This window comes from Triturus cristatus, chromosome 7 (genome assembly GCF_964204655.1).
Source record: "Triturus cristatus chromosome 7, aTriCri1.1, whole genome shotgun sequence".
In the NCBI taxonomy this organism is placed as follows: Eukaryota; Metazoa; Chordata; class Amphibia; order Caudata; family Salamandridae; genus Triturus; species Triturus cristatus.
In genome coordinates this window covers 666,445,412-666,472,878 of record NC_140590.1, presented here as the reverse complement: position 1 = coordinate 666,472,878, position 27,467 = coordinate 666,445,412, and the positions used below count along the sequence as shown (strand labels likewise).

The window sequence follows — 27,467 nt, the reverse complement described above, 5'->3', positions numbered from 1 at the left end:
CCCAAATGTTTTCTCAAAAACCAGCGCTTGACATCTTTGAAGTAGCCCCAATGTGCTTTGTAATCTTGACAAATTTCTTACTGCAGTAAGCCTGCAACCTCAAGACATAAAAGAAGGATATTATTTTTACAAGCCTCTTTTTTTTTTGGGACCAAAAATAGACGCTAGTTTTTTAAAGAAATTCTTTTGGTTAATATTTGCTACCATCCATAAACACTCAATGTAATTTTGAAGGAAAATAACTAAAAAAAAGAAAATGCTCATATTGAGAAAGTTAAACACCAATAGGATGTAAGACTCCCAATATTTGTTTCGTAGTGAGTAATGTTTGGCATATTGTTTCTAGGTAACAACGAACCATTCAGTTTGGGAAACAATGAAGTCAATGGTTGGTGTATTCTTGAAGGTCAAGGAGACTGAGTACATTGATCGAGTTTCGTTGGGGGTGTTCATTGTTATGTTTAGCATGTCATTCTTTCCCCTGATGTACTTCCTGACACTTAACGTGGCACGAGAGAAGGAGACACACAAGGATTTACTGAGGATGATAGGCCTCTGTGATTCTTCATTTTGGTGAGTGCAAATGTTGCTCCTACTAAATCATATCACACTACTGTCTGCTGTATGAAATTGCATCACTTAAGCCTGAGTATTGTAGCATCAAATGTCAGAACGATTTTATTCTCTGCATTGACATTCATTTTAGTATGTAGGGTTCCATAGAAGATGCTTTGAAATCTATTATTATAAAATGAATGCTGCATCTATAGTCAGAAAATGTTATTGCATTTGTTTATGCTTTATATGTATTCATGGAAGTCGATTCACCAAAATTCCAGAGGTAGCAGAATTGACATAACACACATTTTGACCTCAATAACATTACAAGAAGTTACCTAATGTGATCTTTGACCCCGAATATTCTTTGGATGACCTTAATCCTGATGACAAAACAATAGCTGACTGAAATGAAGTTGGACCACAACAGGTAAGGAAAACCTCAAGGGGCCCCAAGTCATATCACAACTCCCTTTCTTAAACACAAATAACTTTGTAATCGCTTAATTTGCACATAACATTAAGTACATTACCATAACAAAATTAAAAGAAAACTAGAGAATATAACACAGTATCAGAAAAACATATATTTAACAATAGGGCAGACATGTTCAAAGAGATTAACATAATATAACATATAATCATCAAATCTTCCAGACAACTTAATCTCCCCTTGGTTTCGAAGCACTCTTCATTGCACTTCCTCACCAAAAAGATCCCTCTGCACTTTCTCACTCTCCAACCCCTCAACATTCTTCAAGCAATCATTGACGCCGACAATCTTCTTCCTATTCCAATATTTTCTTCACTAAGCAACAACGTATACTTGTTTACGTCCTGTACCACAAGAGGTCTGGAAAGTTTAGACTCACACTTGTTAGCCCTCTGTCCGTTCAACATCCAAAGCCAATCTCCTACCTGGTAATCCACACCATTTGCTCTTCCTTCCTGAAGATTGACTTTTCTCTCTAGACCCTTGAACAACAAAGCCCTGAGTTGCGGCATCTCATAATCTCAAATGATGATGATTTACCATGAGGGGTAGATTAATATGACCATTACACTTATGGACTGCTTTTCCTCCAGTCCATACCACTTCCAGAGCTAGCTGTATCCCTTCTTTGTGTTTATTCCACCTCTCCACCAAACCATTGCTTGGTGGATAATACGCTGAAGACCATACGTTCTGAATCCCATATCTTCCCAGGAACCCCTCATGATCTCAGACACAAACTGTACACCATTGTCCATGACAATAGCCTCCAGCACCCCTCTCTGTCGCACAATTCATTCAAGAACCAGTACAGCTGCAGTAATACGGTCAACAAACTTGACTTCAGGCCAGCAAGAATAATAGTCCACCACCACGACGGTGAACTTAGGACAGCTTCCCAAAGCATATAATGGTCCCATAAAATTGACTGCAATTTTCATCCATGCAACATCAGACTTATCCAAGGTCACCAGAGAGTATTTCACCAACGTTTGTGACTTACGACTCCAAACACAAGGCACACTAATGTTATGCTCAACATCCCAGTCAAGTTATGGCCACCAGTACTCAGCTTGGATGTGCCATTTAGTGACACTCATGCCAATGTGCCCCTCGTGTGTAAATTTCACGATTCTGTCTCTCAGTTTTAATGATACCAAAACTCTCCTCTCAGCAACACTCTATCCACCACATCCAATTTGGTGCACACCATGTGGATAAAGTTTGTATCACCAGAAGCTGGACCCTTAACTAGGAAACCCTCAATCAAATATTTCATCCCCTCCTATAACACCACATCACCCTCCACCTCACTTGTCTACTCCTGATAGGATATTCTTCCTTCAGTGACAGCCATCACCCTAGCCACCATGCACCCATCAGTTTTCTCAATGTCATCCCCAGTTCCACTGGAAGGCAATCAGGGGTCACCTCAATTAGGCTGTGTGTGCTTGGCAACCTCCCCCCCTACTTGCCACAATCTACAGTGACGCTCTCCTTGTATATGGGCGAGTTGCTGAAAACAGTCTTGCACTCGATTTACAGCTCAATCGGTGCACAGCTGAATCTTCACACCTCATGCAGGGATTCTTCACTGGAATTTTCTCCCTTCAATGCTCTCCTCTTCCTCACAGGGTGCACGGGTCTTGGTAAGCAGGCAGGCAGGCGCTGGTGCTCGAGGCTCCAGGGCAGGGGGTCTTGGTTTCCCTGTGTGATGTCCCCTCACCCAGCAGAGGGACTAGCAGGCCTTGGCCCTCAATCCTGGTCATAGGCATAAGTCTTTCAGAGCTTCCCCTTTTCGCACAGCCCATCTGACTGCTTGGCAGATGACACATTTTTAGGAACTTAACCTCTCATTCTTTTAGTCCTTTTCCAGGCACCAAATGTGATTTAGGGTCTGGGTCTTTGAACGTTTATGTTGGGGTTCTGCTTCTTTTAAAGTGGACACATCTGCTTTTTATCTTCCTTGATGAAAGAGGTTTGCCACAGCAGGCATGGCTCCGGAGCCGATTGTCCAAAACACATTTCATCGGAGTGACCAGAGTTCGCATTAAAACTATTCCCAGGGGGAACGTGGCTAGCTCGGCGAGGGGCCCGGCGGACGCACGAGGCATCTATGCCCTGGTCGCGTCACCACTGCACGGACACAGTAAATACAGGGCGGGAAAGACACGGCGCTGAGGTGGAACACCGGGGGACTGCCCCGCGAAAGCTGCATGGGTCCGACGGTGGACCCCTCTACCTTGCAACACGAGCTACAGGAGGCGACCCTGGCAGGGGGCCGGCAAAGACACGCTCCGGGGGAGAGCTGACTGCCCACATTACCTCGGGGTCTCGTGAGGAGAAGGGAGTGGATGAGACACAACTAGTGGCGTCGCCAGACGATGGTACTGTATGCATCCTGCGCCGACTCCCATAGGAGAGTCATATAAGGTGTGCTACGGGCGCAGAGCGGCTTGAGCGAGCACGGGCAGCAGCGAGTTAGACTCTGGGGCCTGTAATTACTCGAAGGTGAGCCTGCAGACCTGCTTCTCGCCAGGGAACTGAGTTACCTGTTGAGGGCCGAGACGGCGATAAATCTTGCACTGAGTGGCAAGCAAGGGCGTCTAACCCGGGCTCCTTACTCCACCAACTGGCCCACGGTACGCAGAGGTCACACTGAACGACATCTACCTGCTCAGCAATGAGTGGGAAAGGAAACCGCGCGCACCAGCAGGGTAAACTTGATAAATTTGCATACAGCAAAAACTCTTCCACAATGCCGTAGCGAAACGGGCACACGGAAAAGGTTGCGGAGGAAGCTGGGGGACCTAAAGTGACGCTGGAGGACATTATGGCTGCCCTTAATAAAGTGCAAACTACAGTGGGGTCTATTTCCACAGATGTGTCCCTCCTTAGTGCGGACTTTCAGAAAATGTCGGGCAGGGTCACAGAAGTGGAGCATGCGACATCTACCCTGACGAAAGACGCTAATTACCTGCTCCAAAAGTGTTGCAACTGGAGGCGGAGAACAAGCGCATGGCGATGAAGCTGGACGATCAGGAGGGGTGCTCCCGTCGCAATAACGTGCAAATTACGGGAATTCCTGAAAGTGAGGGGAACCCCACCATGGACCTGTACGTGGAAGAGCTGATAAAAACCAGACTGCAACCTAGGGGACTCTCAACCTTCTTCTCGGTGGAACGCGCACACAGAGTACCTGGAGGCAGGCCTAAAGTTGGGGCGCCCCCCAGGCCAGTCCTGGCTCACATATTCAATTTCCGCGACAGGGATGCCATTCTTCAAACAGCCCGAGTGGCGCCGCCCCTACGTATCCAGAATTCAACGGTGTCCTTCTTCCCGGACTATACGGCAGTGGTGTCGGCGCGGCGCGGCGGAGGAGCTTCCTGGAGATCAAGAAGAAACTGAGAGCCCGAGAACTACCCTATTCCGTGCTTTTCCCGGCGCGACTGCGAGTGGTAGCGGATGGAAAGACGTGGTTCTTCGAGACGCCAGAGGATGCTCACGATTGGCTCGAGGGATGGCAACAGGTGAAAAGCTCTGGATGCTCGGACAGGCAAAGGCGACAGCCTGGGGGGACGGAGGACCTCGTTGATCAAGACCGAAGGGTGGAGGAGACAGAGCGGTCGCAGGGACAGGCTGGATAGGGCGACGATTGGTGCCTCTCCTGGACTAGAGGTGTGCAGAGGACTTGGAGGACTATCGGGGCTGGAGTTGCCTACTCAGCTGTGTTATAACGTATAGACAATTGGACCTTGGGACAGGGGATGTTCTTGGTCTTCCTCTGACCTCCCGCTCCTTTGCATGCAAGTAATGTTGTGGGATTTGGGTTCTGAGCACTCTGCTGAGTTGGGGTGGCGGGCAGTTCAAAGTCCGTATGGCAGGGAGGCAGGGAGGTGGTTGGGGGGAACGGGGTTGTTTAAATGTTTTTTCAAAAGTTCACGTTAATGGTGACAGTGATACTTAGACATGCAGTGCAAGCACCAAATATAGCACACGCGACCTACATCGATATATCCGCAACGGCATTTACCTATTACCCAAGACATTGTAATGACTGATATAATGCATGAGACGTCAGCTGAGAACCGTCTAACTCCAGTACAGCCTCTCTCTCTGCTCACGTGGAACGTGCATGGCTTGGGAGACAAAATTAAACGAGGTCTGGTCCTGCATGGTATTAAGAGGTGCGCCCCGGCGGTGGTCTTGCTGCAAGAGACCCACCTTACCGGCACTACTAGTAAAGCGATGGATAGATGGGGGTACAAGATGATAGTACACTCCGTATTCTCCTCAGGGTCTCGGGGGGTGGGCATAATGGTGCGAAGACAGTCCCCTTTAATAATACACAAAGTTAAAACTGATGGATCGGGGCGGTTTGCAGCGATCGTCCCCCAATGGGAGGGGCGGCCCCTAAGTATAATCTCTGTTTACATTCCCCCCGCACTACATGCCACAGCGCTCCCGGCGCTCAGCAGATTTCTGCTTGACCTGCCGGCGGGGGAAGTTAATACTGGGCGGAGACTTTAACGCTGTTATAGACGACCTCGCTGATTGATACCCAGCACGGGCGGGTGGCACGGGAGTATCCCGCCTCAGGAGCTTTATCGAAGCACTCGGGCTAACAGATTTATGGCGGCTATATCACCCAACAATGCAACAGTTCACATACCACTCTGGGGTACATAATAGTTCAACAAGGATAGACTACTTTCTGGGTTCAGCTGGTAGTCTCAAGAATATAGACAGCATAGAAATCAGACCCTGGGGCATATCTGATCACTCCCCGATACTCCTACAATACACGCACTACCACCTAACGCGACGCTGTATCTACCCAATACACCCAGGCTATCTCCAGCTCCCTGCTGTCCATAAAACAATCACGAAGGCGACAAGCCTTTACTTTCAGGAGAATGCCTCCTCTGTTGACTCCCCAACTGTCTTTTGGGAGGCATATAAAACAGTCCTTAGAGGGCAGGCTATAGCCTCCATTGCGGCGTACAAGCGCAAAAAACGCTTAGAACGGCAGTCGTTAGAACTGGAGCTACACGCAGCAGAGGTTCAACAGGCCCAAGACCCAACTCCTGAGGCTTCTCACAGTCTGCGAGTAGCGCAGGCAAGGTATAAGGAGCACCTCACGGAGCGTACCAGACAGAAGTTGGAAGCCACGAGGCACAAAATTTACGACGTCGGTGATAAAACTGGGAAGCTGCTGGCATGGTTAGATAGAAGGGATAAAGGCACTAGGTGGATTGCGCAGATTAGCGCTGAGGGGGACAGATAACAACTGAACCGCACGAAATAGTGCACATCCTGGCAAGACACTTTCAGGCGGTCTATTCTTCCGCCTCATCCATGACAGTGGAGGAGGCGCTGACATATGTGAAAGATCTTGACATGCCCAAACTCACCCCTGAGGCAATGAACGCCCTGGAAGCCGATCTCACAGTAGAAGAGATACAGGCGGCAATCGGCGCGCTGCAGTCCGGTAAAGCGTTAGGACCAAACGGCATACCGGTCGAACTCTATAAGAGGGTGGTTGGGACACTTGCCCCTCATTTGCTGAATATGTTTACTGACAGTCTGCAGAAGGGCGAACTTCCGCCTGATCAACGCACAGCCACCATAGTGGTGATACCGAAACCGGGTAAGTCAGCTGATAAATGTATCTCCTATCGCCCCATATCACTGCTCAATGCGGAGGTTAAGATCCTCGCAAAATTACTGGCGACCAGGCTAACACCGCGCCTGTCGGAAATCGTACACCCAGATCAGTCTGGCTTTATGCCCGGCAGAAGCACATCCCACAATTTCAGGTGCTTACACGGCGCGTTGGCTCGGATGGACCGTTTGCAAGAACCAGCGGTGCTCCTTTCACTGGATGCGCAAATGGCGTTCGACATGGTCGAATGGCCCTTTCTATTTGCAGTACTATTACACCTGGGCTTTGGGCCAAAATTCTGTGCCTGGATCCAACTCCTTTATACCGAACCACTGGCTCACGTTACTGCAAATGGACATATGTCTGAAGATTTCCCCTTGACACGTGGCACACGTCAGGGTTGTCCCTTATCGCCACTGCTCTTCGCCCTGGCGCTGGAGCCACTAGCGGCATGGATACGCTGGGAACCCATGATAGGGGGACTCAAATGGTCTGACGGCTGGGAAGACCGAGTCTCCCTATACGCGGATGATGTGTTGCTGTACCTGTCCTCCCCGCGATGCTCCCTACTGACGCTACTCAACATTTATGAGGTCTTTGGCAGAGCGTCGGGATAAATGATAAATTGGTCCAAATCTGTTATGTATGTGCTGCACGGCCCTCCACCGCAGCTACCCACGGACTGCCTGCTCCGGACGGCAGAAGGGTCATTTAAATATTTGGGCATATACATCACTGCGGATCAGGCGGACTTCTTCCAACGGAATCTCCGGCCCCCTATGGACCGCATCAAACGAGATGTACGTCATTGGGGAGCGCTGCCACTGACCCTGTTTCGGAGGGCAGCGGTCTTTAAAATGATGGCCCTGCCTCGGTTTTTATACGTACTGGAAAATACGCCGTACCAGATACCACCTGCTTACTTTCGTACAATTGCGGCGCAAGTAACTAGCCTCCTATGGAGTAACAGGCTGGCACGAATCGCGCAGTCTAAACTGACCCGCGGCTGGTATGACGGAGGGATAGCACTCCCCAATATCCAACTTTACTACTGGGTGGTACAGCTGAAGGTAATCTATCAAAGGCTCCACGCGCCGCAGTCTGACCCAGCATTTAAGGCAGACAGGGACATACTGGGCACGAGGGGTATGCTGTCACCCCTATACGATGGAAGACTGGCCCCAGAGTTAATCGGCCCTCTGAGACAGACCGTTGTCATCTGGCATGCGGCCCAGGCCAGACTGGGATGGCGCGGGGTTCTGATCCAGCTCACGCCTCTGTGGGATACAAAGCGGTTGGGGCGGCTCAGGAACAGCAAGGGCTTTAACAGCTGGGACAACATCGGGATCTCCGCGGTGGGCGACTTGTGGTATAAAGGTGCACTGGTCCCATTCACACGCCTGCAACAACAATACGAACTGGCACCCTCGGAATGGTTCTGATATACGCAGATTAAGCACACCTTGGTATCAAAACTAGCACCCGGAGCGGAGGTTCCGGAGGCATCTCCCATGGAGGACAGGTTGCTGACAGATTATATGCCAAAGAAGGCCACATCACTCATGTACCGTAAACTAGTAAACAATCTGCCAGACCCAATGGGACCCCTGCGAGAGAAATGGGCCCGTGATGTAGGCAAGTTTGACGACCCGGAATGGCGGGAGGCGCTAGCTTCGCCGCGAGAGGCAGGTATACCCTCGAGGCTAAGGCTGGTACAGCTCCGGATTCTGCACTGCTCATATTACACCAGACACACGCTACATGGAATGGGTAGAGCACCACACCCATTCTGTCTACGCGGCTGCTGGGAGGAGGGTACCTTTTTTCATACCATATGGGAGTGCCCTATAATCCAAGAATATTGAAAGCGGGTGATGCGGACGCTGTCACAGTCGGAGGGAGTGTCATTGGTGCCAGAACCTAGGCGCTGTCTATTAAATGTGTGGGAACCTAATGACCTCAACCGCCAGGCTCAGAGCTGGGCTACGTTGGGGATTGTGATAGCTAAACGGAACATAGCCCAAAAATGGGGGGCGGGGGAAGCACCATCGCTGTCCGCATGGGGAAGGGACATGGATGCAGCCATGCTGGCTGAACGATCAGCATTCATCAGGCGTGGATGCCCCCGTAAATGGGGTAAAGTATGGGGGGCATGGAATAAAATTAGAGGAGGCATATGCGATCCACCGCCAATGCAGGAAGATGATACCTCTGACACAGACTGACGGGAAAGGCTTTGGGGCGAGAGTATGGGGCGTTGATATCAGAAATGTAAAACTGTGTAGAAGTGTCTTCAAAGGGCTGGATGTAGAGTCATGTGCTGTACTGCTATGTGATATGGAAAAACTGTATAATCAAATAACAATATGTTTTGTTCAAAGGAAAATAATAAACGATTAAAAAAAAAAAGAGGTTATTCCCAGACCCCCAGCTGTAGTCTTTAGGATTCTCTTATCCGCCCATCTCTCTTCCTGAGATGTGTACAGGCCCCTTCTTTGTGATCTATCAATGATTAAAGAGCAGTCTTTTGAAATGTAAAGTGAGTATCTTCCTTTTCTCCCTAGTGTGTACCTGCCCAGCTCACAGAAATACACTTTCTGTTCAGCACTAATACCTCTATGAATTGTACCCTTATGTGTACATATACACTCAGCACACACACTCTGTACACACTGTTCAGCACTGACGCTTTTCTATCTCTAAACCAGGGTGTGTTACTTTAAAACACACACAGCCAGCACAAAGACTCACTATGTGCATGCTGCACAATTCTTCACCCTTGATATATAGTACTTCACACAAGCAGGACATGCTGTCCCTGCACACTCACTGCACAGCAATACCTCTCTCATGTAGTGTATTCTTTTCAGGCATACATACATTCAGCACATGTACTAACCACACATGCACTGCAGAGTACTGCTCCTTTCTTGTACTATGTGTCATCAAGAAGAACTAGTTTCAGTTTACGTGATAAAGAGGGGCTGGATGTTTAAGGTAAAAAGAGAAAGATTTTTTCTTTTTTATGAAGCCCTCACCCACCAACCTAGTTGGTGGCATGCATCATCATCGGGCCCACCTCGTGACACCGATTGTGTCCCTGGTGTGCTACAACGCCAGTTTACAGCGGAGCGGGTATTTTACTGAGTGTGCAGTGAGGTGGTGTGAAAGTGACATTTAAAAACTGTACAGTGGCCCCATTACCCACAGGGGTTTATTGAATGTTTGGGCCACTGGCAGTAGTAAAAGCGAGGCGGTGGATGTGGGTGGAGTAAAGATTACGAACTCCTACATCCAACAGACGGTCTACATGTTTCAGCCAGGTATTTTGGGAATGTACTGGCTTTCCTCGGGACCTTAAAGTGAAAGTGTGGGATCTAAACTTAAGTGTAGTATTAGACCAAGAAATGTGATGCACGCTCTAAGGTGCACTAAGTGGAAGAGGGGGATTCCCTCTCAGAGCATTCTTGTAAGCCAAAGACATGGACGCGAGAACAAACAAAAACATATAGACAAACATACACATTTTTGCGAAATTTAGCATTGTGCTGAAAATCACGTACATAGTGATACTGCCGCGGTGACCTGCAAGGATGCGAAGAAAACGGCGGTATAATGCCAAGGTGAAGGCAATATGTGGCATTTACCGAGTTATGCGCTACTGTGTTAACAGTTGTGCATCACGGCGGGTAACTGTGCTGTAATTCTTACATTTGCGATTAGCAGGGAACGCCTCATGAGATCCCAGCAGTGGGTTTCAGGCTATTGGTTAAATCTGAAAAAAGAAAAGGACAAGACAGGTGGAATGGTGGCCGTGGTGAAGCGCTGGAAGAGAAGGGCTTACTCGGGTAGTAGCAGAAGAGCTATCTCGGTGGCCCCACTTACTACATGTCAGCTCTGCACCCGTGTGAAAACCTAGTCGGCTGTTGCGGTTCTCCGTCGGTAGTACGCCATGTCTGTTGCATCCATAAATATGCCCCATGATTGGTCGGTATGGCAGGTGTGCTCAATTCCCACTGGGTTCTGTGAATTAGAGGGGAGGGGGAGAAGGACATAGATGACAGACTATCAGGAGCCCTCGTGGTGAGTGTGGCCGTATAAGATGACCTGGGGCAGATGCGCCCGGTCATCATGGAAACGTAGTAAACTATTCTGAAGATGGGCGTGGCCATGTTTCAAGGCCGTTCGGCGTATTTCGCCTGGTCGGAAAATTTGTGTGTAAAGAAGCCCTATATGGAAGGAGTGACTGAGAAAAAACCATAGGGAAATAAAACCATTGGGAGAAGTATTTCTGGAGGCAGAGAGTTTGGCATTATGTACGTGTCAATCATGCATATCGTCCGGTCAGGTTGACTGGGACTAAGGGTGTTATATGTCTTCTTGGGACAGGGGAACAAGGTGCGTTGCTGGGCGCACAGTGTCTGAAGGGGTAAATGCATCATACGTTTAGTGGGGAATGGACATTGGTGCCCCTGTGTCCAGTCAGGGTGACTGGGACTCAGAAAGTGATATGCCCTCTTGGGATGGGGGTACAAGGTTTGATGCTGGGCGTGCAGTGTCTTAAGGAATCAATGCATCATACGTTTAGTCTGGAATGGGTCTTGATGCCCCGATGTCCAGTGTATATAGGGGGGGTCAAGTAGAGGTGGGGGATCTACTGTGCTTTTAATGATCCCGACTCACCACCCCTTGTTTAGGTAGTTACTGGTCAATAGTTAAGGCTGTGCCAAGGGATGGAGTTGTTTAAACCATGTAGCTGGATGGATAGCCGGTAAGTCCACCGTTGTTCCTTGTTGAGTAGGAACTTTTCATTGTTAGTGTTGGTATAGTCAAAGTGTTCAATCACTGTCCAGGACATGTCATTTGTAGTGTGACCCAGTTGTAAGTAGTGATCTGTTAAGCGACTGATGTTTTTCTTACGCCGGATTGTGCTGCGGTGCTCTACTATTCTAGCCCTGATTTTGCGTGTCGTCATGCCCACATAGCGTAGGCCGCATGGACATTCAATCAGATAGACCACGTTTGCAGAGTTGCAATCGGTGTGTCGTAACTGCTTCCAGGTGGCTCCAGGTTCCAGATCGAGTGTCTTGGATGGTCGTGTGAGATGGCACACACTGCAATTGTTGCATGGGTAGTGTCCTGTGACATTGGGTAAACCCCAACTGTTCAGTACAGTGTTTTCGGTTGATTTTCGAGTTGGTCTGGGCCGTGTGGATACTAGATCGTGACCATGCAGCCTATGGAACTCCTCCCCTTCACACTGGTAGGGACCACAGCGACTTGCACTGCGTTGCCTCACAGCATATCTACAAGTCCATGAAAAGCCACGCAGGGTGGCATTACGTGGCCTTGTAGACATGGCACCCCACTGTGCGCCACCGGAATGTCAATAAAAGTGATGTTCCGGTGGCACACATAGACTTGTAAGTGAGGCTCTAAGTGGAGGTGTACAAGTCTTTACCATGTAGAGGTGTTTTCCGTCCCAACAGCTTGTTTCTGAAGGAATGCTTTCCTTTATCCATAAGGATGTCCAGGTTTTGGTATTCAGTGTATTTCTAGGATATAGACTGAACATTTGTAATTATAGGAACCTTTGGTCTCATCCATCCTTCTGAAGAACAACATGAGTTGAAAAATCAGCAACTCAGTTGCTCACCACAGTGAGTTTTCAAAGTGAATATCCATGGTCATCGTTACCAGGCTGTAGTTATTTTAATGTTGTTTGCTGGGTTTCATTACTCAATAATTTAATGAATGAGTCTGACTGATAAATGAGCCACCAGAAACACAAAGGCCCAGATTATGACTGCCTCTGTAATTAACAAATAATGCACAGGTTTGCATAGGGGTCGCGGGTACAAGTTGGTCAGAGTTTACCACACTGTGCAATTACTGGATGTGATAAAGTTTTCGAAAGGAGATAAAATTGGATAAAATCTGCCAAAATGAAACCATTTTTTAAGGGGTGTAATAAATATTGCAAACCCCTCCAGGGCACTTGTAGTCAAGGCAATAACCTTCTGGTATCCCCGAATTACAGAATGTCATACAATTATCTAACAAAAAAACATTATTACGCGTAAATGAATGAATAAAGGATGTATACAGCAATGAAAGAGATGGTACAATTAATTGCAGAGGAACTTGTAAGACTTCTGTTTTAATAGCTTTGATGCCTGCTTAGAACTGTAGTGACCAATTCATAAGTGAGAAATGTCAAATCTGTCAACCTGTTACTGCACAATAGACATTAACATATTCTTTTTCTCAATTGTTTCAGGCTGTCTTGGGGTCTCCTGTATGGTGGATATATATTTATTATGGCCAACCTTTTGGCAGTGGTCACAAAGTATACAGTGATTTATCTTTCCAGTTACCTTGTGATGTTCCTACTTTTCTTCCTCTATGGTAGTTCATCAGTAAGTCTCCTTTTCATACATCAGTATTTCTACTTGTTTGTCATGTATTTAAAGTGTTTGTGCTGTACTCCTCTACTTAAGGCAATTAGTGGCTGTCTAGGGATAAGAGTTTAATTTCTGAGATGACAGGATTGGAATCAAAACTGTGCCAGCCACATCTAAACTTGTCATAACTGGTTATATCAATTGAGAGAGAAGCCACAAATTCCCACTTGAATGAAATTTTGTAGTGTCAAATCAATACTTCATTGTAAGTCTCCAACCATGTTATAAACCATACTCTCTCTGATGCAAATCCTGCCATGGGATTCCAAAGCAATTATAGCTCTGTTTTCATGTTATTCTCTAAATATTGCCAGGCGTGAGTTAGTAATGCAAACAGTTCCATCATGCTATGCTTGGAAGACAACATTGAAAAGAAAAAAGAAACAGTTGCTGAAAATTAAAGGCTCAAAAATTGGGAAGATTATAGGTCCTGTGTTAAGATACAGAGGAGACTGGTGTTAATGTATCATGTGAAATGATATAGCATAATAAATTAGGTATTTAGTAATCTCTTCCTCCCCCCTTGTGTCCACACCCAGCTCACAGGATTGCAGCAATACACAAATCTGTCTGGAAGGATTCCTCTCCTTCTCATGTTTTACTAGGCATGCCTTTGCATCCCAAAATAGAACCCAGAGGCCTCCATACAATGTACCATTGCAGGCACACTCACTCAGTGTACATTCATAGCACACTTTCGTTCAGCACTAATACCACTATGCAATGTACCCTCACATGAAAACATGCATTCAGCGCACACACTCAGGGCCTGATTCACAAAGGTCCTCTGCACTTTTGGTGGAGACCCCACAATCATGGCAGAACCTCCATACTGGGAGTTACCCATTAAAGGGCCTCTGCCACGAGTGCACTGATATTTAGTAGTCTTCTATTTCCCTCCATTGTGTCCCCACCCAACTCACAAGAATGCAGCAATACACAAATCTGTCTGGGGGGGGGGGCTTCCTCTACTTCTCATGTTTTACCAGGCAGCCCTGAGCTTTCCAAAATGGAACCTAGGGGGATCCATACAATGTGGCATTGTACCAATGTACCATAATATTTACGTACTAAGGGCCAAATGCATTGACAAACCATTTTGGGATCTCCTAATTGCAAATCCTTACGATTCACAATTAGAAAATCACTAAACGGAATGCATGAAAGTGTGTTTAACACTTTCTGCGATTCCCAGGGTAGCGTAAATGAAATACCTCATGAATATTAATGAGGTAGGTCGCAATTTGCGACCTCCTAAAATTGCAAAAATAACGGGGATGGTGGCCTGCTGGGGTCAGCAGACCACCATGTCCGTGATTGCTTTTTAATAAAGCAATCTTTTTTTTGTAAAGCAGCCCGTTTTCCTTTAAGGAAAATGGGATGCTTTACAAAAGAGAAAAGGAAAACTTGTTCATTCACTTTCTAAGAGTAGGTAGTGGTCCGTGGGACCACTGCCTGCTCTTAGAAAATGCATTTACAGACATTGACAAAGGGGAAGGGGTCCCTTGGGGACCCCTTCCCATTTGCGTATTGGTTACCACCTTCTTGAAGTAGGTGGTACAATGAGAATGTTTTGCGACCGCATTTCGGTCGCAAAACATTCATGCATACTGATGCGATTCGGTATTAGGAAGGGATGCCCTAAACAAGCCCCTTCCTAATAGCAAATCGCAAACCCATTTTGCGATTAGGTAACAGGTTACCGAATCGCAAAATAAGGTTTCCTGCTTCAGAAGATCATTTTTTTGCTTTCGCAAATGGCCGATTGTGCAAATCGTCCATTTGCGAAGGCAAAAACAGCTTGATGCATCTGGCCCTTAGATCCTTATGTGTACCTTGCACTGGGTGTGTCAATTTGGTTTGGCATAGGTATTGTACTGGAAAGGTTCCTTCTGGTAGAAAATAATATGCTCAGAGATCGTTTAAAACTTTGACCACTTGGTATGTTTGTGCCTTGTCTACATGTATACAAAATCTTCCAAAAACAACAACTACAGAAGTATGTTTGAGTAATGGTGTTTATACTTGAAAATGTTATATGCAAAGAAATATATTAGGAAACTATAATACGTATCTCTTTACATATGTTTTAAAATTTGTATGTGTTGCTTTGTACAGCCTGAGAAAAAGCAGCTGAAAAAAACGATATCTTAATTAATACTCATACAACACATTATAGAAGTAATTTTCACTGTGTTGTTTAGTAACTATTATTACAAATACATTAGTTTTTTAGTCGGCCTCATGCTGCTCATAAGAGTGAAATGAAAATTATATTTAATTTTCCTTAAAAAGTAAGTCATCTAAATTCCGAAATGCATAATTTTACAAATGCATCATAAACTATATGTTTAAACTTTTTGATGTATTTTTTGTAGGTTTTTGTCAATTATTACATTGAATGTATTGTTAGAATGTTAATATTGATATGAATATCACTGTGGTCATAATTATGGCTTTATCTAAAAACTTTGATTCAAGAAGGAACTAAACACATTTCTAAACTGAGATTAAAAGCTCAATGGATTCAAGGTAGATGTTAAGCAGGGGAAGGATTTAGTATTTGAATGTAAACAGTCACAGTCAGTCATATGTGAATCTAATGACGCTTCTAAAAAATGCTCAGCTGGTTTTTCTCTGTCGAATTCTTTTTTGAATGGACAGGTTTATATTAGTTTTATATGCATATTTATATAATATATTTGTATAATTTTTGCATTCATTTTTTATAGGTGTCCTAAAAAAGCTTTAAGAATAACATTAAAATTCTGGTGACGTTACAGTCCTCAATTACTTTGTTACACTCCTTGTAAACAATGTATTGTTCATGGTGGTAACACTCAGACATAATAGCAAACAGTAGGAATTTAACACTATGACCAGGTTCGCTGAGCAGCAGAACTTTATACAGGTGGCACAGTTTACCTTCTTTCCCTTAAAAAACATAAAATGGTCTGATCATAAAACACAATAACCTACTAACACCATCCTATGAACTAAACCAATGCCAGGATGACTAGTCAACTGTCTAACAAACAAGAACGTACATTGTGTGACCTTTCATGGCCTAATCAGGCCCAGGACCTCTCTCATGCCAATGGATAAGGCTAGGATTTTCCATACAAACTATGTATGCTTCATAAGCCTGAAACACCAAAACACTAATTTATTGCAGTAATGGTCTAGGGGGAGGGGACAAGACAGATGTACACCATGCATGAGACATTAACTTAAAATCAAACGTGTATGAATGAGATCCAGATGCATTGTTTGAACACTCAGGGGCCAATTCCGATCCGGGTCGGAAAGCACTTCGACCGAGTCGGATCCGGAGTGTTTTCCGACCGAGCCGGACCCCTACAGTCCGACCGAGCGAGTACTATGCGCACGTATGCTGTCGGACTCGGTTCGGTCGGACTCCTATAGAAGTCAATGGGAGCCAGTTGTGCGATGTGTACATGCGCTCCCATTGACTGAATGGGTACGTCTCGAAAAAGTGCGTCCCCTACAGTGGGTACGCGCCGGTGCCATCCGCACTGTACATGCCTGTGTTGGGGAGACCTATGTGTGCGAGTCGTACGGCTGCGGGTGTCGGGGGGTCTGACGCGGACCCCTGAAGTCCAACTCCGGGAGCTTTTGCGAGCTGGAAACTCCGGCTCGCACAGGCTGTCCGACGCATGCATCGTACTGGCTCGGTCGTGAATCGCATCCATTGCACGCCACGGTTAGCTTACGACCGAGACGTACGGAGCCCGAAAACAACTCGGTCGGGGAATTTCATGTAGCTCGCATCGTACTGGCTCGCTCGTACAGCTATACGAGTCGGCCGGAAAACACACGTACGGCTCGTAGTTTTTGCGGCCGAATCGCGTTCGGTGCCCTTCCGACCCGGATCGGAATCGGCCCCTCAGTGTATGGATGACATTTTTTTAAATGTTGTGCATTAAGCAATTTTCTAAAAACAAAATAAAAATATAACTATTGCAGCACACAGAGGTCTTTCTGTGCAGGTGCCCCCACTTAATCATTACTTGAACCTTGGGACCCCCACTGAATCATAATTGGACTCTGAGGACCCCCACTGACCATTACTGGAAGCCAGAGAAATTGGCATACGCATTCACAATGACTTAAACCGCAAAATAATACACAGAAATATAGAAAAAAGCATTATTCAAACAATTACTTCAAGGCTGAAATCTTTAATTTAATTCACTAGCAAATATTTTTTTTTTAAATCTGAATTTTAATTTTAACGGGAAGGTGAAGCTTATCTAACTTCCATTTAGTCACTCATCATCCATACTATATTGTGTTTTATGCACTTGTACTGCTACCATTAATCAATCTGCAGATACTAAGTATATTTTTTACCTCGAATTTCAAATTCCTTCACATTTACAGAATGTTTTGAAATTCCCAACTTTATATTTTGCGTCTTCATTTATATACACTTAATTAATCTGGTAATATTATTATTTTCCAAGCAATGTGGACCCCTGAATAGGCTTCGCAGACCTCCAGCCAGGAGTCCCCAAACCACAGGTTATGAACCACTGCTTTAAACAGTACATGTTACAATCACAACACTAAAACCAAAGATAATATTGTAGAAGAGAGCATAGTTTCTCCACCTGACACCAGTTTATGTAATGTGGTCTTCCAATATAATAAGAGATTTGTGTTCCGTTTCTAAACCAGTGAATATTAGTGGAATGATATGTAATTTTGTTTTCTGCTGTTGCTTATAGAGCTGAGATTCAATCTCTGTTAACTCAGTTCAGTCTAGACATAATGTTTCATACAGAAACATTTTTAACTACACAATCTAGCTCCATTTTAAATGAGCTGCCCTTCCAATCATAGAATTATAGAATCTGTCAAGGTAAACAAACAGCAAGGTGGCATGGATTGGATTTCTGTGACTCAATTCAATTAGAAATGATTAACTCTTTAAACTGCCCATTGTATGGAAAATCTCCAAATTAACCAATCAAAAAGCATATTACTCCTGCGTTATCTTCCCCCACAAGCACTACTAACCTCACTAGACCGATTCTATAATGAGCTGGATATGCACTGCTCTATAAGGAAAACATTATGCCTTTAAGCTAACTGAACCTATGGCTAAATACCTCTTCAGGACAAGTGGAACATTTTAAAGAAACTCTTGGTCTGATTAAACTTAAATGACCTCTAATGATCCAACTTGTCCAATAGGCTTACATCCTATTTTTTTCTAATGTTGAAGGTATTGTAGTCAATAAAACAGTAACTGCAACATGGTTGGAACATATAGCCATCCCATTCGTGTTAAATTTTCCACAAGCAATAAACGTATGTATTGAAGGTCATTGTAGACGAGGAATTTGTTTTTGAGCCTCACAGATTAAAAAGAAACTTTATGAACTAAATAGGAATTTTACTGTACATGTAATGCCTTTTAAGCCTAACCGCCTGCTCTCCGAATTTTATAATACCATCATTCGGGTTCTAAGTGAAATTTTACTCTTACAAACATAATAAAATTCAAAAACAAATAAGACCTGGTTTTCCAACAAACTTGCGCCTTTTAGACCAGACCTACGCCAAAGTGAAAACAAGTGGCACAGATCATATGACCCAATTTAAAAATGATTTTTGTCAATAACATTTTTTTACCCAATTTCAGACTCTAACATCATGGTTATTATAAAATAGAGCTGTACCCCCTAATCTTCCCATGACATCTGTCCTGCAAAAAGAGTCACTTGGCCTGACTGAGGAAATTAATTTCATTTTTTCAAGGTAAGTTGAAACAGGCTTAGTCCCTGACCCTTGGAAAATGGCTGTAATTAAACCACTGTGAAACATCTACCTTCAACCCCACAGATCCCAGTAACCTATGGGCCAATATCTTTCCTTTCATATTTATCAATGTTGTTCGAGAAATTCGTTTTTTCTACCAATTTGAGCATTTGTTGAGCAAAATAACCATCTAGCCACTAAACAAGCAGGATGCCAACCTGTCTACAGTACAGAGCAAGTTGTATTCTCCATTCTAAATGAACACTGGAGGATGATGGATCCCAGAGGTTCAGGGGTTTTGGTTCTCCAAGACCTCTCGGCCGAATGTGACACAATTGACCATAAAATCTTATTTAAAATACTAGCTAACATAGGGATCAAATAGATTGCAAGTAATCTTTCTTTGCTCATGTTTGGCTTAATCTAAAGAAACTTTCTATAACATCCCAAAAATATCAATTTTATTTCTGTTCTTTTAAATATTTACATCTGTCTGTTAGTTATTTTACTTCTTCAACTCAGTAAAAAGTTTAATGTATGGAGAATATACCTAAGTGATATTTGGACGGTATCCACACGCAAGTCTAAAACAAGTGGTGATTTCTGTCTGGAGGCAACTAGATGGTGTATGTCCTCAAACCATTTGAAACTCAAATCCAGCAAAATGCAAATACTGTTCATATTGCCTAAAATTAAAATTGAATATTTGTATTGGACAACTATCATGGTCCGCCCTCCTGACCCACTTCTTCAGCACATATTTAAGTAATTTATCTTCATTCAAAGCTCAGTCTCAACAGCCAGGTAGCTAGTAGTATGAAGTCTTGGTTTAAACTATGTTACTCCTTTTAGACAAAGAGCCATGAATTTTGGTGATAAATGCCTTAATTGGCTTGAGAAAACCCTGTTTTAGTGTCCACACCAAAAACACATATTGCATAATTACAGTTGATCAAGAATGCAGAAATCAGACTCTTATGTGCTCTAAAATGGCTTGACACAGATATTACATCCAGGAAAAACTACATTGGCTGCTGGTACATGACAAAATTACATTTAGATCCAAGGGGTTTAGTGTGCGCACTACCGTGGGTTGGACCAAATTGTGTAGTTGTGCCGTGCACCGGGGTACCATTCACTGAACTGGAGTGTAATTAATATCAAACTGGGTGCATCCCCATCTTAGTAATCCCGAGGATTACTAAGAGCCATTCATCAATCATAATGCATTCTGGGAGTTGAAGTGTATGAAGTTTGAAACGATAACTATAGAATTGTGATGCAACAATTTCAATAAAGATTCAATCTTTATGGACTAAGAATTTGTTCTCAACAACGATTTTGATTGTTCAGAGAAACCTTCACAGTAAGGACTGCACAACCAGTGCCCGGGGGACATACCCCACTTGCATGGGGATGCACCCAGTTTAAAATTACATTTAGAGACTTAACCATTGTGCAATAAACCATTTACAAACATTGCTGTTTGTATGGCTCACAGAATTTACTAGTATTGTTCTTCCAGATGCAGGCATTCTAATGGAAAGTTCCTTCTGAAAATACTTAGGGCCTAATTATGTGTCTGGCGGTCTAAGGACCACCAAACTCATGGTAGCGCAGTGGTGGCAGACCGGCCACTGCTGCACCGGCGGTCCAACCACCAGGTTACAACTTGGGCGATCGAACCGCCATGGCACCGCTGCAACTGCCAGGGATCAGAGATCCCTGGTGGTGGCGCGGTGGTCTGAGGGCCGCAATATGATTTGTGGTGACCCGTGGCACCGCCAAGCATACTATGACTTTCCTCACTAGCAGCAGTCTCATGGAGGTTCTTACTCCATGAAACTGCTGGTGGTGAGTAAAGAAAGAGGACCCTACAGGGCCCCCTCTTTGCCCCGTGCTCAGGGGGCATGCAGGGAGGCACATAGTGTCCCCTGTGTGCATGCTCTCCATTCCTGCACAGCATGGACTGCACAGTACTAAGATCTGATTGGCTGCCAACACTTCAAATACTTTGAATACCCTGAACCACTAGGAATGCTGGTGAAGTCCCCGAGGGACCCTGCCAAGCATTAAAAGCATTTATTTTGGCAATGTGCGCAGAATCCGCGAAACTAAGCAAAATTGACAAGAAAAATACGTGCGGTTTCCTGCATGTCTTAATGAGGAGGCCCCTGGGTGGGCCAAATCCCAATGGGATGGTCAAATTATAATTAAAGGAGGGGGGTTCATGGGGACACCCTCCTGGGGTATTTATGTACCCTGGTGACCATCACTTCCCTGGGGTTTATTTCACTACAGGGGGCCACACTAGTCCCTGGGCCCTGGGGACCACCACCTCCCCAGAGCCAATTTGTAACAAATAGTGGGTGCCTCGCAGACCCCCCTGGGCCCCAGGGACCACATCTCCCCATGGCCATTTTAAATAAATTAGAGGGGGCCTCATGGACCTCCCATGCCCCGGAGCCCACTACCCCCCCAGGGCTTATAGATTTGTACTGGGGGGCCTCATGGACCCCCGGACACCAGGGACCACCTCCTCCCTGGGACCAAAATACCAAAAGGAGAGGGTGCTCTGCGGCCCTCCCAGGGTGGCCCTTTTAAGTAAGAGGTGCGCTGCCCCCCTCCTGGTGCCCTAGATGGCCCAGGGGACTGCCACACACCCAGGGCTGGGTCCTGCAATGTCCCGAGTGCCCACCCCCGGGCCACTGCTGTTTGCAATGGCTTGGTGGGCACACCACACCAGCCAAGCCATAGCAATTGCTGCTCAGCTTCTTGTAAGCAAGAGCAGAAAATGCTGTTGCTTACTAGAAGAAGAGGAGAATTGCTTTTACGCACAGGGAGCTGCATCTTAGCGTAAAAGCAAAGCTGGTTCCCGCAGGAGGTGGGGAGCTGGTGGGCTGGAGCATTGAGGCTCCCCCTGTGGTCCCCAACTTTTCAAAAGTGGGTGCCCTGGGTGGTACCAGGGCATCCACACCACTGCGCGGCCCCCTTCGCTTTAATAAAAAATATTTTAAATGGATGACTGGGCCCTGGGTGATAGGCTCCCCGGGCCTAAATCAGCCTGGGGAGGGGGGCCACACGGCCCCCCTCTGATATTCAAAAATGGCCAGGCTTAGGAGATGGGGTGCCTGGGGCCCACATCAGCCTAGGGAAGGGGGCCATGCGGCTCTTCTCTCATTAAAAAATAAAATAGGACTGCAAGTCACAGGATGCCCTTCCACCTTTTTCCACTACTCTAAAAATGCACCTCATGGCGCAGTGGTGGTTGGGGTATGAAGTCCCCAAGGATTCTGAGGATCATTGGGGTCTAGGAACCCCTTCTGTTACCTCCAATAAGTCCCAGGCAGCGGGATTGCTGAGAGGACTTGGATACCATGGCCCCTTTCTCTACCACTCTGCAAACGCACCTCATGCATCTTCTCCCAGACCCATGCACCCACTCACAGACCCACTCAGACACTCACACACCCACTCACAGACCCACTCAGAGACTCACACACCCACTCATATATCTACTTGGAGACTCATGCACCCACTCAGACTTTCACTCACCCACTCAGACACTCAATTACCTACTCATACATTCAATTAGAGACTCATGCATCTTCTCGCAGACTTACTCAGACATTCATACACCCACTCGTAGACCCACTCAGACTCATGCACCCACTCACAGACCCACTCAGACAGTCATGAACTCTCGCACATGCCACTCAGAGACTCATGCACCCACTCACAGAGCCACTAAGACACTCATGCACCTACTCATAGACCGATGCACCCATTCAAAGACTCACTCAAACACTCAGTCATCCACTCACAGACCCACTCAGTCATTCATGCACCCACTCACAGACCCACTGTGAGATGTATTCACCTACTCACTGACATACTCAGAGACTCAGGCATCTACTCACATACTCATGCACCCACTCACAAACCCACTCAGACACTCACACACCCACTCACAGACCCACTCAGACACTCATCCACATATTCGCAGACCCACACAGACACTCACACACCCACTCATCGATCCTCTCAGAGACATATGTACCCACTCACAATACCCATGCACTCACTCACAGACCCACTCAGACACTCATGCACATACTCACAGACCCCCACAGACACTTACACACCCACTCATAGATCCACTCAGATACTCATGCACCTACTCACAAACCCACTCAGAAACTAATGCACCTACTCACAGACCCAATAAGAGACTCATACACCCACTCATGGACTCAGTCAGACACATATTTACCCACTCAGAAACTCATGTACCCACTCACATGTCCACTCAAAGTCTCATGCACCCACTCACGGACCCATTCAGACTCTAACACACCCATTCAGATGTTCAGTCATTTGTATAGATGTGCATTTGAAACATGCTTGTTTCTATTGAATATCTGCTTTTGTTTGCACATTCGCAATGTATTCGCAAATTTGAAAACAATTTGTATTTAAAAATAAAATGAACCAGTGTTTGGTAGATATGGTGGCTCTGAGAAGAGCCTATGTGTTTATTGTGTGTAGATGATAACTATATGTAAAACAGGATGCAGTGTTTCAAGTTGTTGAGGAACATCCTGTTGCCTTTCTCTGTGAAGTGAATTCCTTCACTTCCATATATACCCTCCATGTCAAAGCGCAAGTTGTAGATAGAGCTCATGTTATGGTCTCTAAGGAATGCAGAAACAGTTTTATTAATATGTTTCCTGGCTTTGTCCGTCTCTGGACAGAACTTACTTGACCACTTCCATTTCTGCCTATGGCATATGCTGGAGAATTCCAAAGCATTCTGAGGGAAACGTACCCTTAATTAAGCAAAGGTATCCTTCATTAGGATTTCCAGTCCTACCCCAGTGTGTGTTCCTAGTTCATTACCACCACAGTGCACAACCATTAGTTCAGGGTGTTGGCTATCCGCAATGCTTTCAACCAAAGGCAGCAATTGATGTCACTTGAACCCTCTCTGGCCAATCCAACTAATGTCTACATTAGGGGAACCCAAGTCCCTGTCAATGCCGCTCTTTCTAGCACACTCTCTAGCCCAAACCGCAAAGCTGTGACCCACAATCCACAGTATAACCATTTTTAAGGCAAGGAGGAGTAGTATACTGGAGAAGGATGGAGAAAAATGAGTCCGTTTTCAAATTGAAAGGCAGTTAAAATAGAGGGCAGATACTGACTTGAAAAAGGGCATATTTGATTTGATGGTCAAAATAAGCAGGTAGCTAAAATTAGGTAGTGATTTCTAAGGAAATATAAGTAGGTCTGTGAATGGCTCTGATAAAACTAAAAAAATGTAATACAATCTTGGATATGCTTTTAATTGCAAACAGTCAACCACACCTGCAACAGTTTTGGACAGTATTGTTCTGATTCTAGAATGTGTTGTGAACTTATGACCTACTGGTTCATGAGGGTGTTCTAAAGGGAGTAGCTATGGAAACTCTGCTAAGAGAATGTGAGGAGAAGGACATTAAACAGGCTGTAGTCTGTTTGTTAAAATTAAATTGATTTACACTCATTATTTATTATGGAGGCTTTATTTTCTTAGTCACATATGTAATGAACATTAGAGGAGTTTCAAAGTATGAAGAGTACAAAGCTAAATATGTTTTTGGACTCCTATACATATTTGCGAATTTGTCACTAATTACACGGGGGACTGAGCTGAGGTTCGTGATAAATTCGCAAAAACACCCAAAACCACTACCAGATTGGGTTGCTTCACTGAAGTGGAAGAAATTGTTAAGAAATACTTACCATTGAGACGTGAGTTAAGAAAAGTAAAATGTGAAAGGAGGCATTTTTATTTGCTTCCCTCAACAATATCTCCGAGTGCAAAGATGAAAAAGTTGTCATTAATTGTTGTTTTGCTTTGTATGAAAGTGGTACACCATTGTTACGCTTAGATTTTACATTTTCTCTGAGACTACAGTCTAACTGACACCATAAAAAAAATACCTGATCAACCAACTCAATTTACAGGTATGTGAATTGCAATGTAGTTTACAACATATGATTGTAAAGGTATGTGTGAGGTTCGTAAAAGAATGTGTGATATATACAAAAGTATTGTGAGTATATGAGGGGATCTGTGAGTGGGTGGTTGACTGTTTTTGTGGGTTTGTGAATAGGTGTGTGTGTGCCTGTGGGTGTGTGAGTAAGTATCTGAATGTCTGTCTGGATCTGAGAGTAGGTGTGTGAGTATTCCTTTCATAATATTTTGTCCTGGAACTGTAGAGTGTTTTGTGGGCCGACTCAGCCATGGGCCTCATCTAAAAACAACCCCAGGAAAAGGGGTGCGGGCCATAGGGAAGTGGGGCACAGCATGGGGGTAGGACAGCTCACCCCTATGGGAGCCAGGTGTTGGTGTCCGGGTGGGTCAGGGGCTAGAGGGGTGGGAGATGGGGATTATCTGCTTGTCTTACAGAGCATTTGAGGTGCTATTTCTGGCAATTAGACTTGGAGCAAGTTTGATTATAGTGAAAGAAACATGTATATCTTGGTTTGGCAAAACGTTTACGGATATGGTATATTTCAATAAATTAAGTGGAGGAGAAGCCCGTCAACTTAGTTGGATAATGGTAATTGCTAGTTATGGTGGAGGTCCTATTCATCGTCAGCTGCAAAAACGTAAACTTGTGAGGGAAGAACTGAACACACTTAGGCCACAAATCCTATGTCTGCAGGAGACTCATTTGTCTCAGACAGAGGGTTCATTGTTAAAGAACTTGCTAGCAGATTTTATCCCCTTCTTGTTATACTTCTGCCTGGAGGGGGGTTGCTCTCCTGGCACAGGATAGTTGGTGGGGTGTTCTATGTCAAATGACAGTTCTGGGGGGGTGCTGGCGAGTGATGACTATTTAGAAGGACAAGGACTACTTCACTGTCTGTGTCCTGTAAGGACAAATACGGATCACCCAAACGTCTTGGATTTTCTTCTATCGTAGTTGCATCTTTTGGTCCCACCCTATATAATTTGTGGCAATTTCAATGTGACGCTGTGTCCTAAAAACGATTTGGCATCCCAGCTTCTGTCCCCAGACGAGCATTTTAATGACCTGGCTTGACGGGGCAAGCACCAGCTCTGGGGGCTGTTCATCGGTTAATCTCCTCTTATGTTCTGGTTGATCTTTGGCATTTTAAGCATAATAGGGAATAGGGATTTATGTTTTATTCCCCTGCCCATAAGGCTATATCAAGGTTAGACATGTCCCTGCTAAGTTATACTTAAGCCTCCTCTTCTAGGTTCACACAGAACCCCATGGTCCTATTGGACCATAATACCCTGTCACTGTTTATCCAACTTGGTGAGTCTACTCAGTCATCAGGCCCAAATGTTGGACATTCAAATGCAGGTTACTGTTGTCAGCTCTATGAATGTCTACCTAAGGGCGTTTCTCAAATTATAATATCTGATCAGCATCTCTCCCGGTGGTTTGGGATACGCTTAAAGCATTGTGTCTTGGACAGACTCTCCAATTTGCTTTTCATCAATGGAGGTTGGCACTGGTGGGGGAAACCGTGACCTGACAGACCCTCAGCTCCTTAGAATCCACTCTGGAATATTGTTCTATATACCCACACAGTCACCTGTATAGCTACTAACATAGCAAGTCAGTCACCCATACCGCTAGTGACACAAACATATACTTAGTCTCTCATACAGGCACTGGCACACTCATACACTTACCCATACTGGCACTCACTTACCCATATAGCTACTAACATACCTACTCACTCACCCATACTGCAACTCACACACCCATTCACACATCAATATCTCACTGGCACACCCACTTACTCACCCACACAGCTACTAACACATGCACTTACTCACCCATAAACCCATTCAGATACCTACTCACTGACCCACCTATACAGTCATTCACACACCTACTCACCCACCCATACACATGTACTCACTCACCAATGCAGGCACTCACACACTCTCTCACAGATCAGAGCAGCCACTGCCTACCCACTCACCCATACAGTTACTGACACACCTGCTTACTCAGCCATATGGTCACTAACACATCCACTCTCTCAACAGCTAGTAACACAGCCACTCACTCGCCTCTACAGCTTCTCCCACAACCAGTAACACACATATACAGTTGCTGACACACTCACTCACTCACCCATATGGTTACTAACACATGCACTTACTCATCCATACCACCTGTCACACACCCACCCACCCACTCACCCACACAGTCACTGACACACCAACTTACCCACCCAGTCACTGACACATGCACTTACTTGCCCATTCAGTCACTGACACACCAACTCACTCAGCCATACAGTCACTAACACACCCATTCACTCACCTATACAGGTCTAACACAGCCACTCACTCACCTATATAGCCACTCATACACCTATACAATCACTGACACACCCATTCACTCACCTATACACTTACAAACACATGTACTTACTCAACCAAAGAACCTGTCACATACCCACT

General features: G+C 45.2%; 1 protein-coding gene across 2 annotated transcripts in view; it reads left to right on the top strand.

Annotated features, from left to right (window-relative positions):
* The window catches only part of LOC146810319 (ATP-binding cassette sub-family A member 9-like), a 1,478,308-nt gene that overhangs the window by 237,082 nt on the left and 1,213,759 nt on the right, over window positions 1–27,467 (top strand). For both annotated transcript variants that reach the window (XM_085617315.1, XM_085617314.1), the window contains exons 6-7: window positions 347–573; window positions 12,997–13,135. In XM_085617315.1, coding sequence (XP_085473441.1) covers window positions 347–573; window positions 12,997–13,135 — 366 coding nt within the window. The remainder of the gene's footprint in view (window positions 1–346; window positions 574–12,996; window positions 13,136–27,467) is intronic.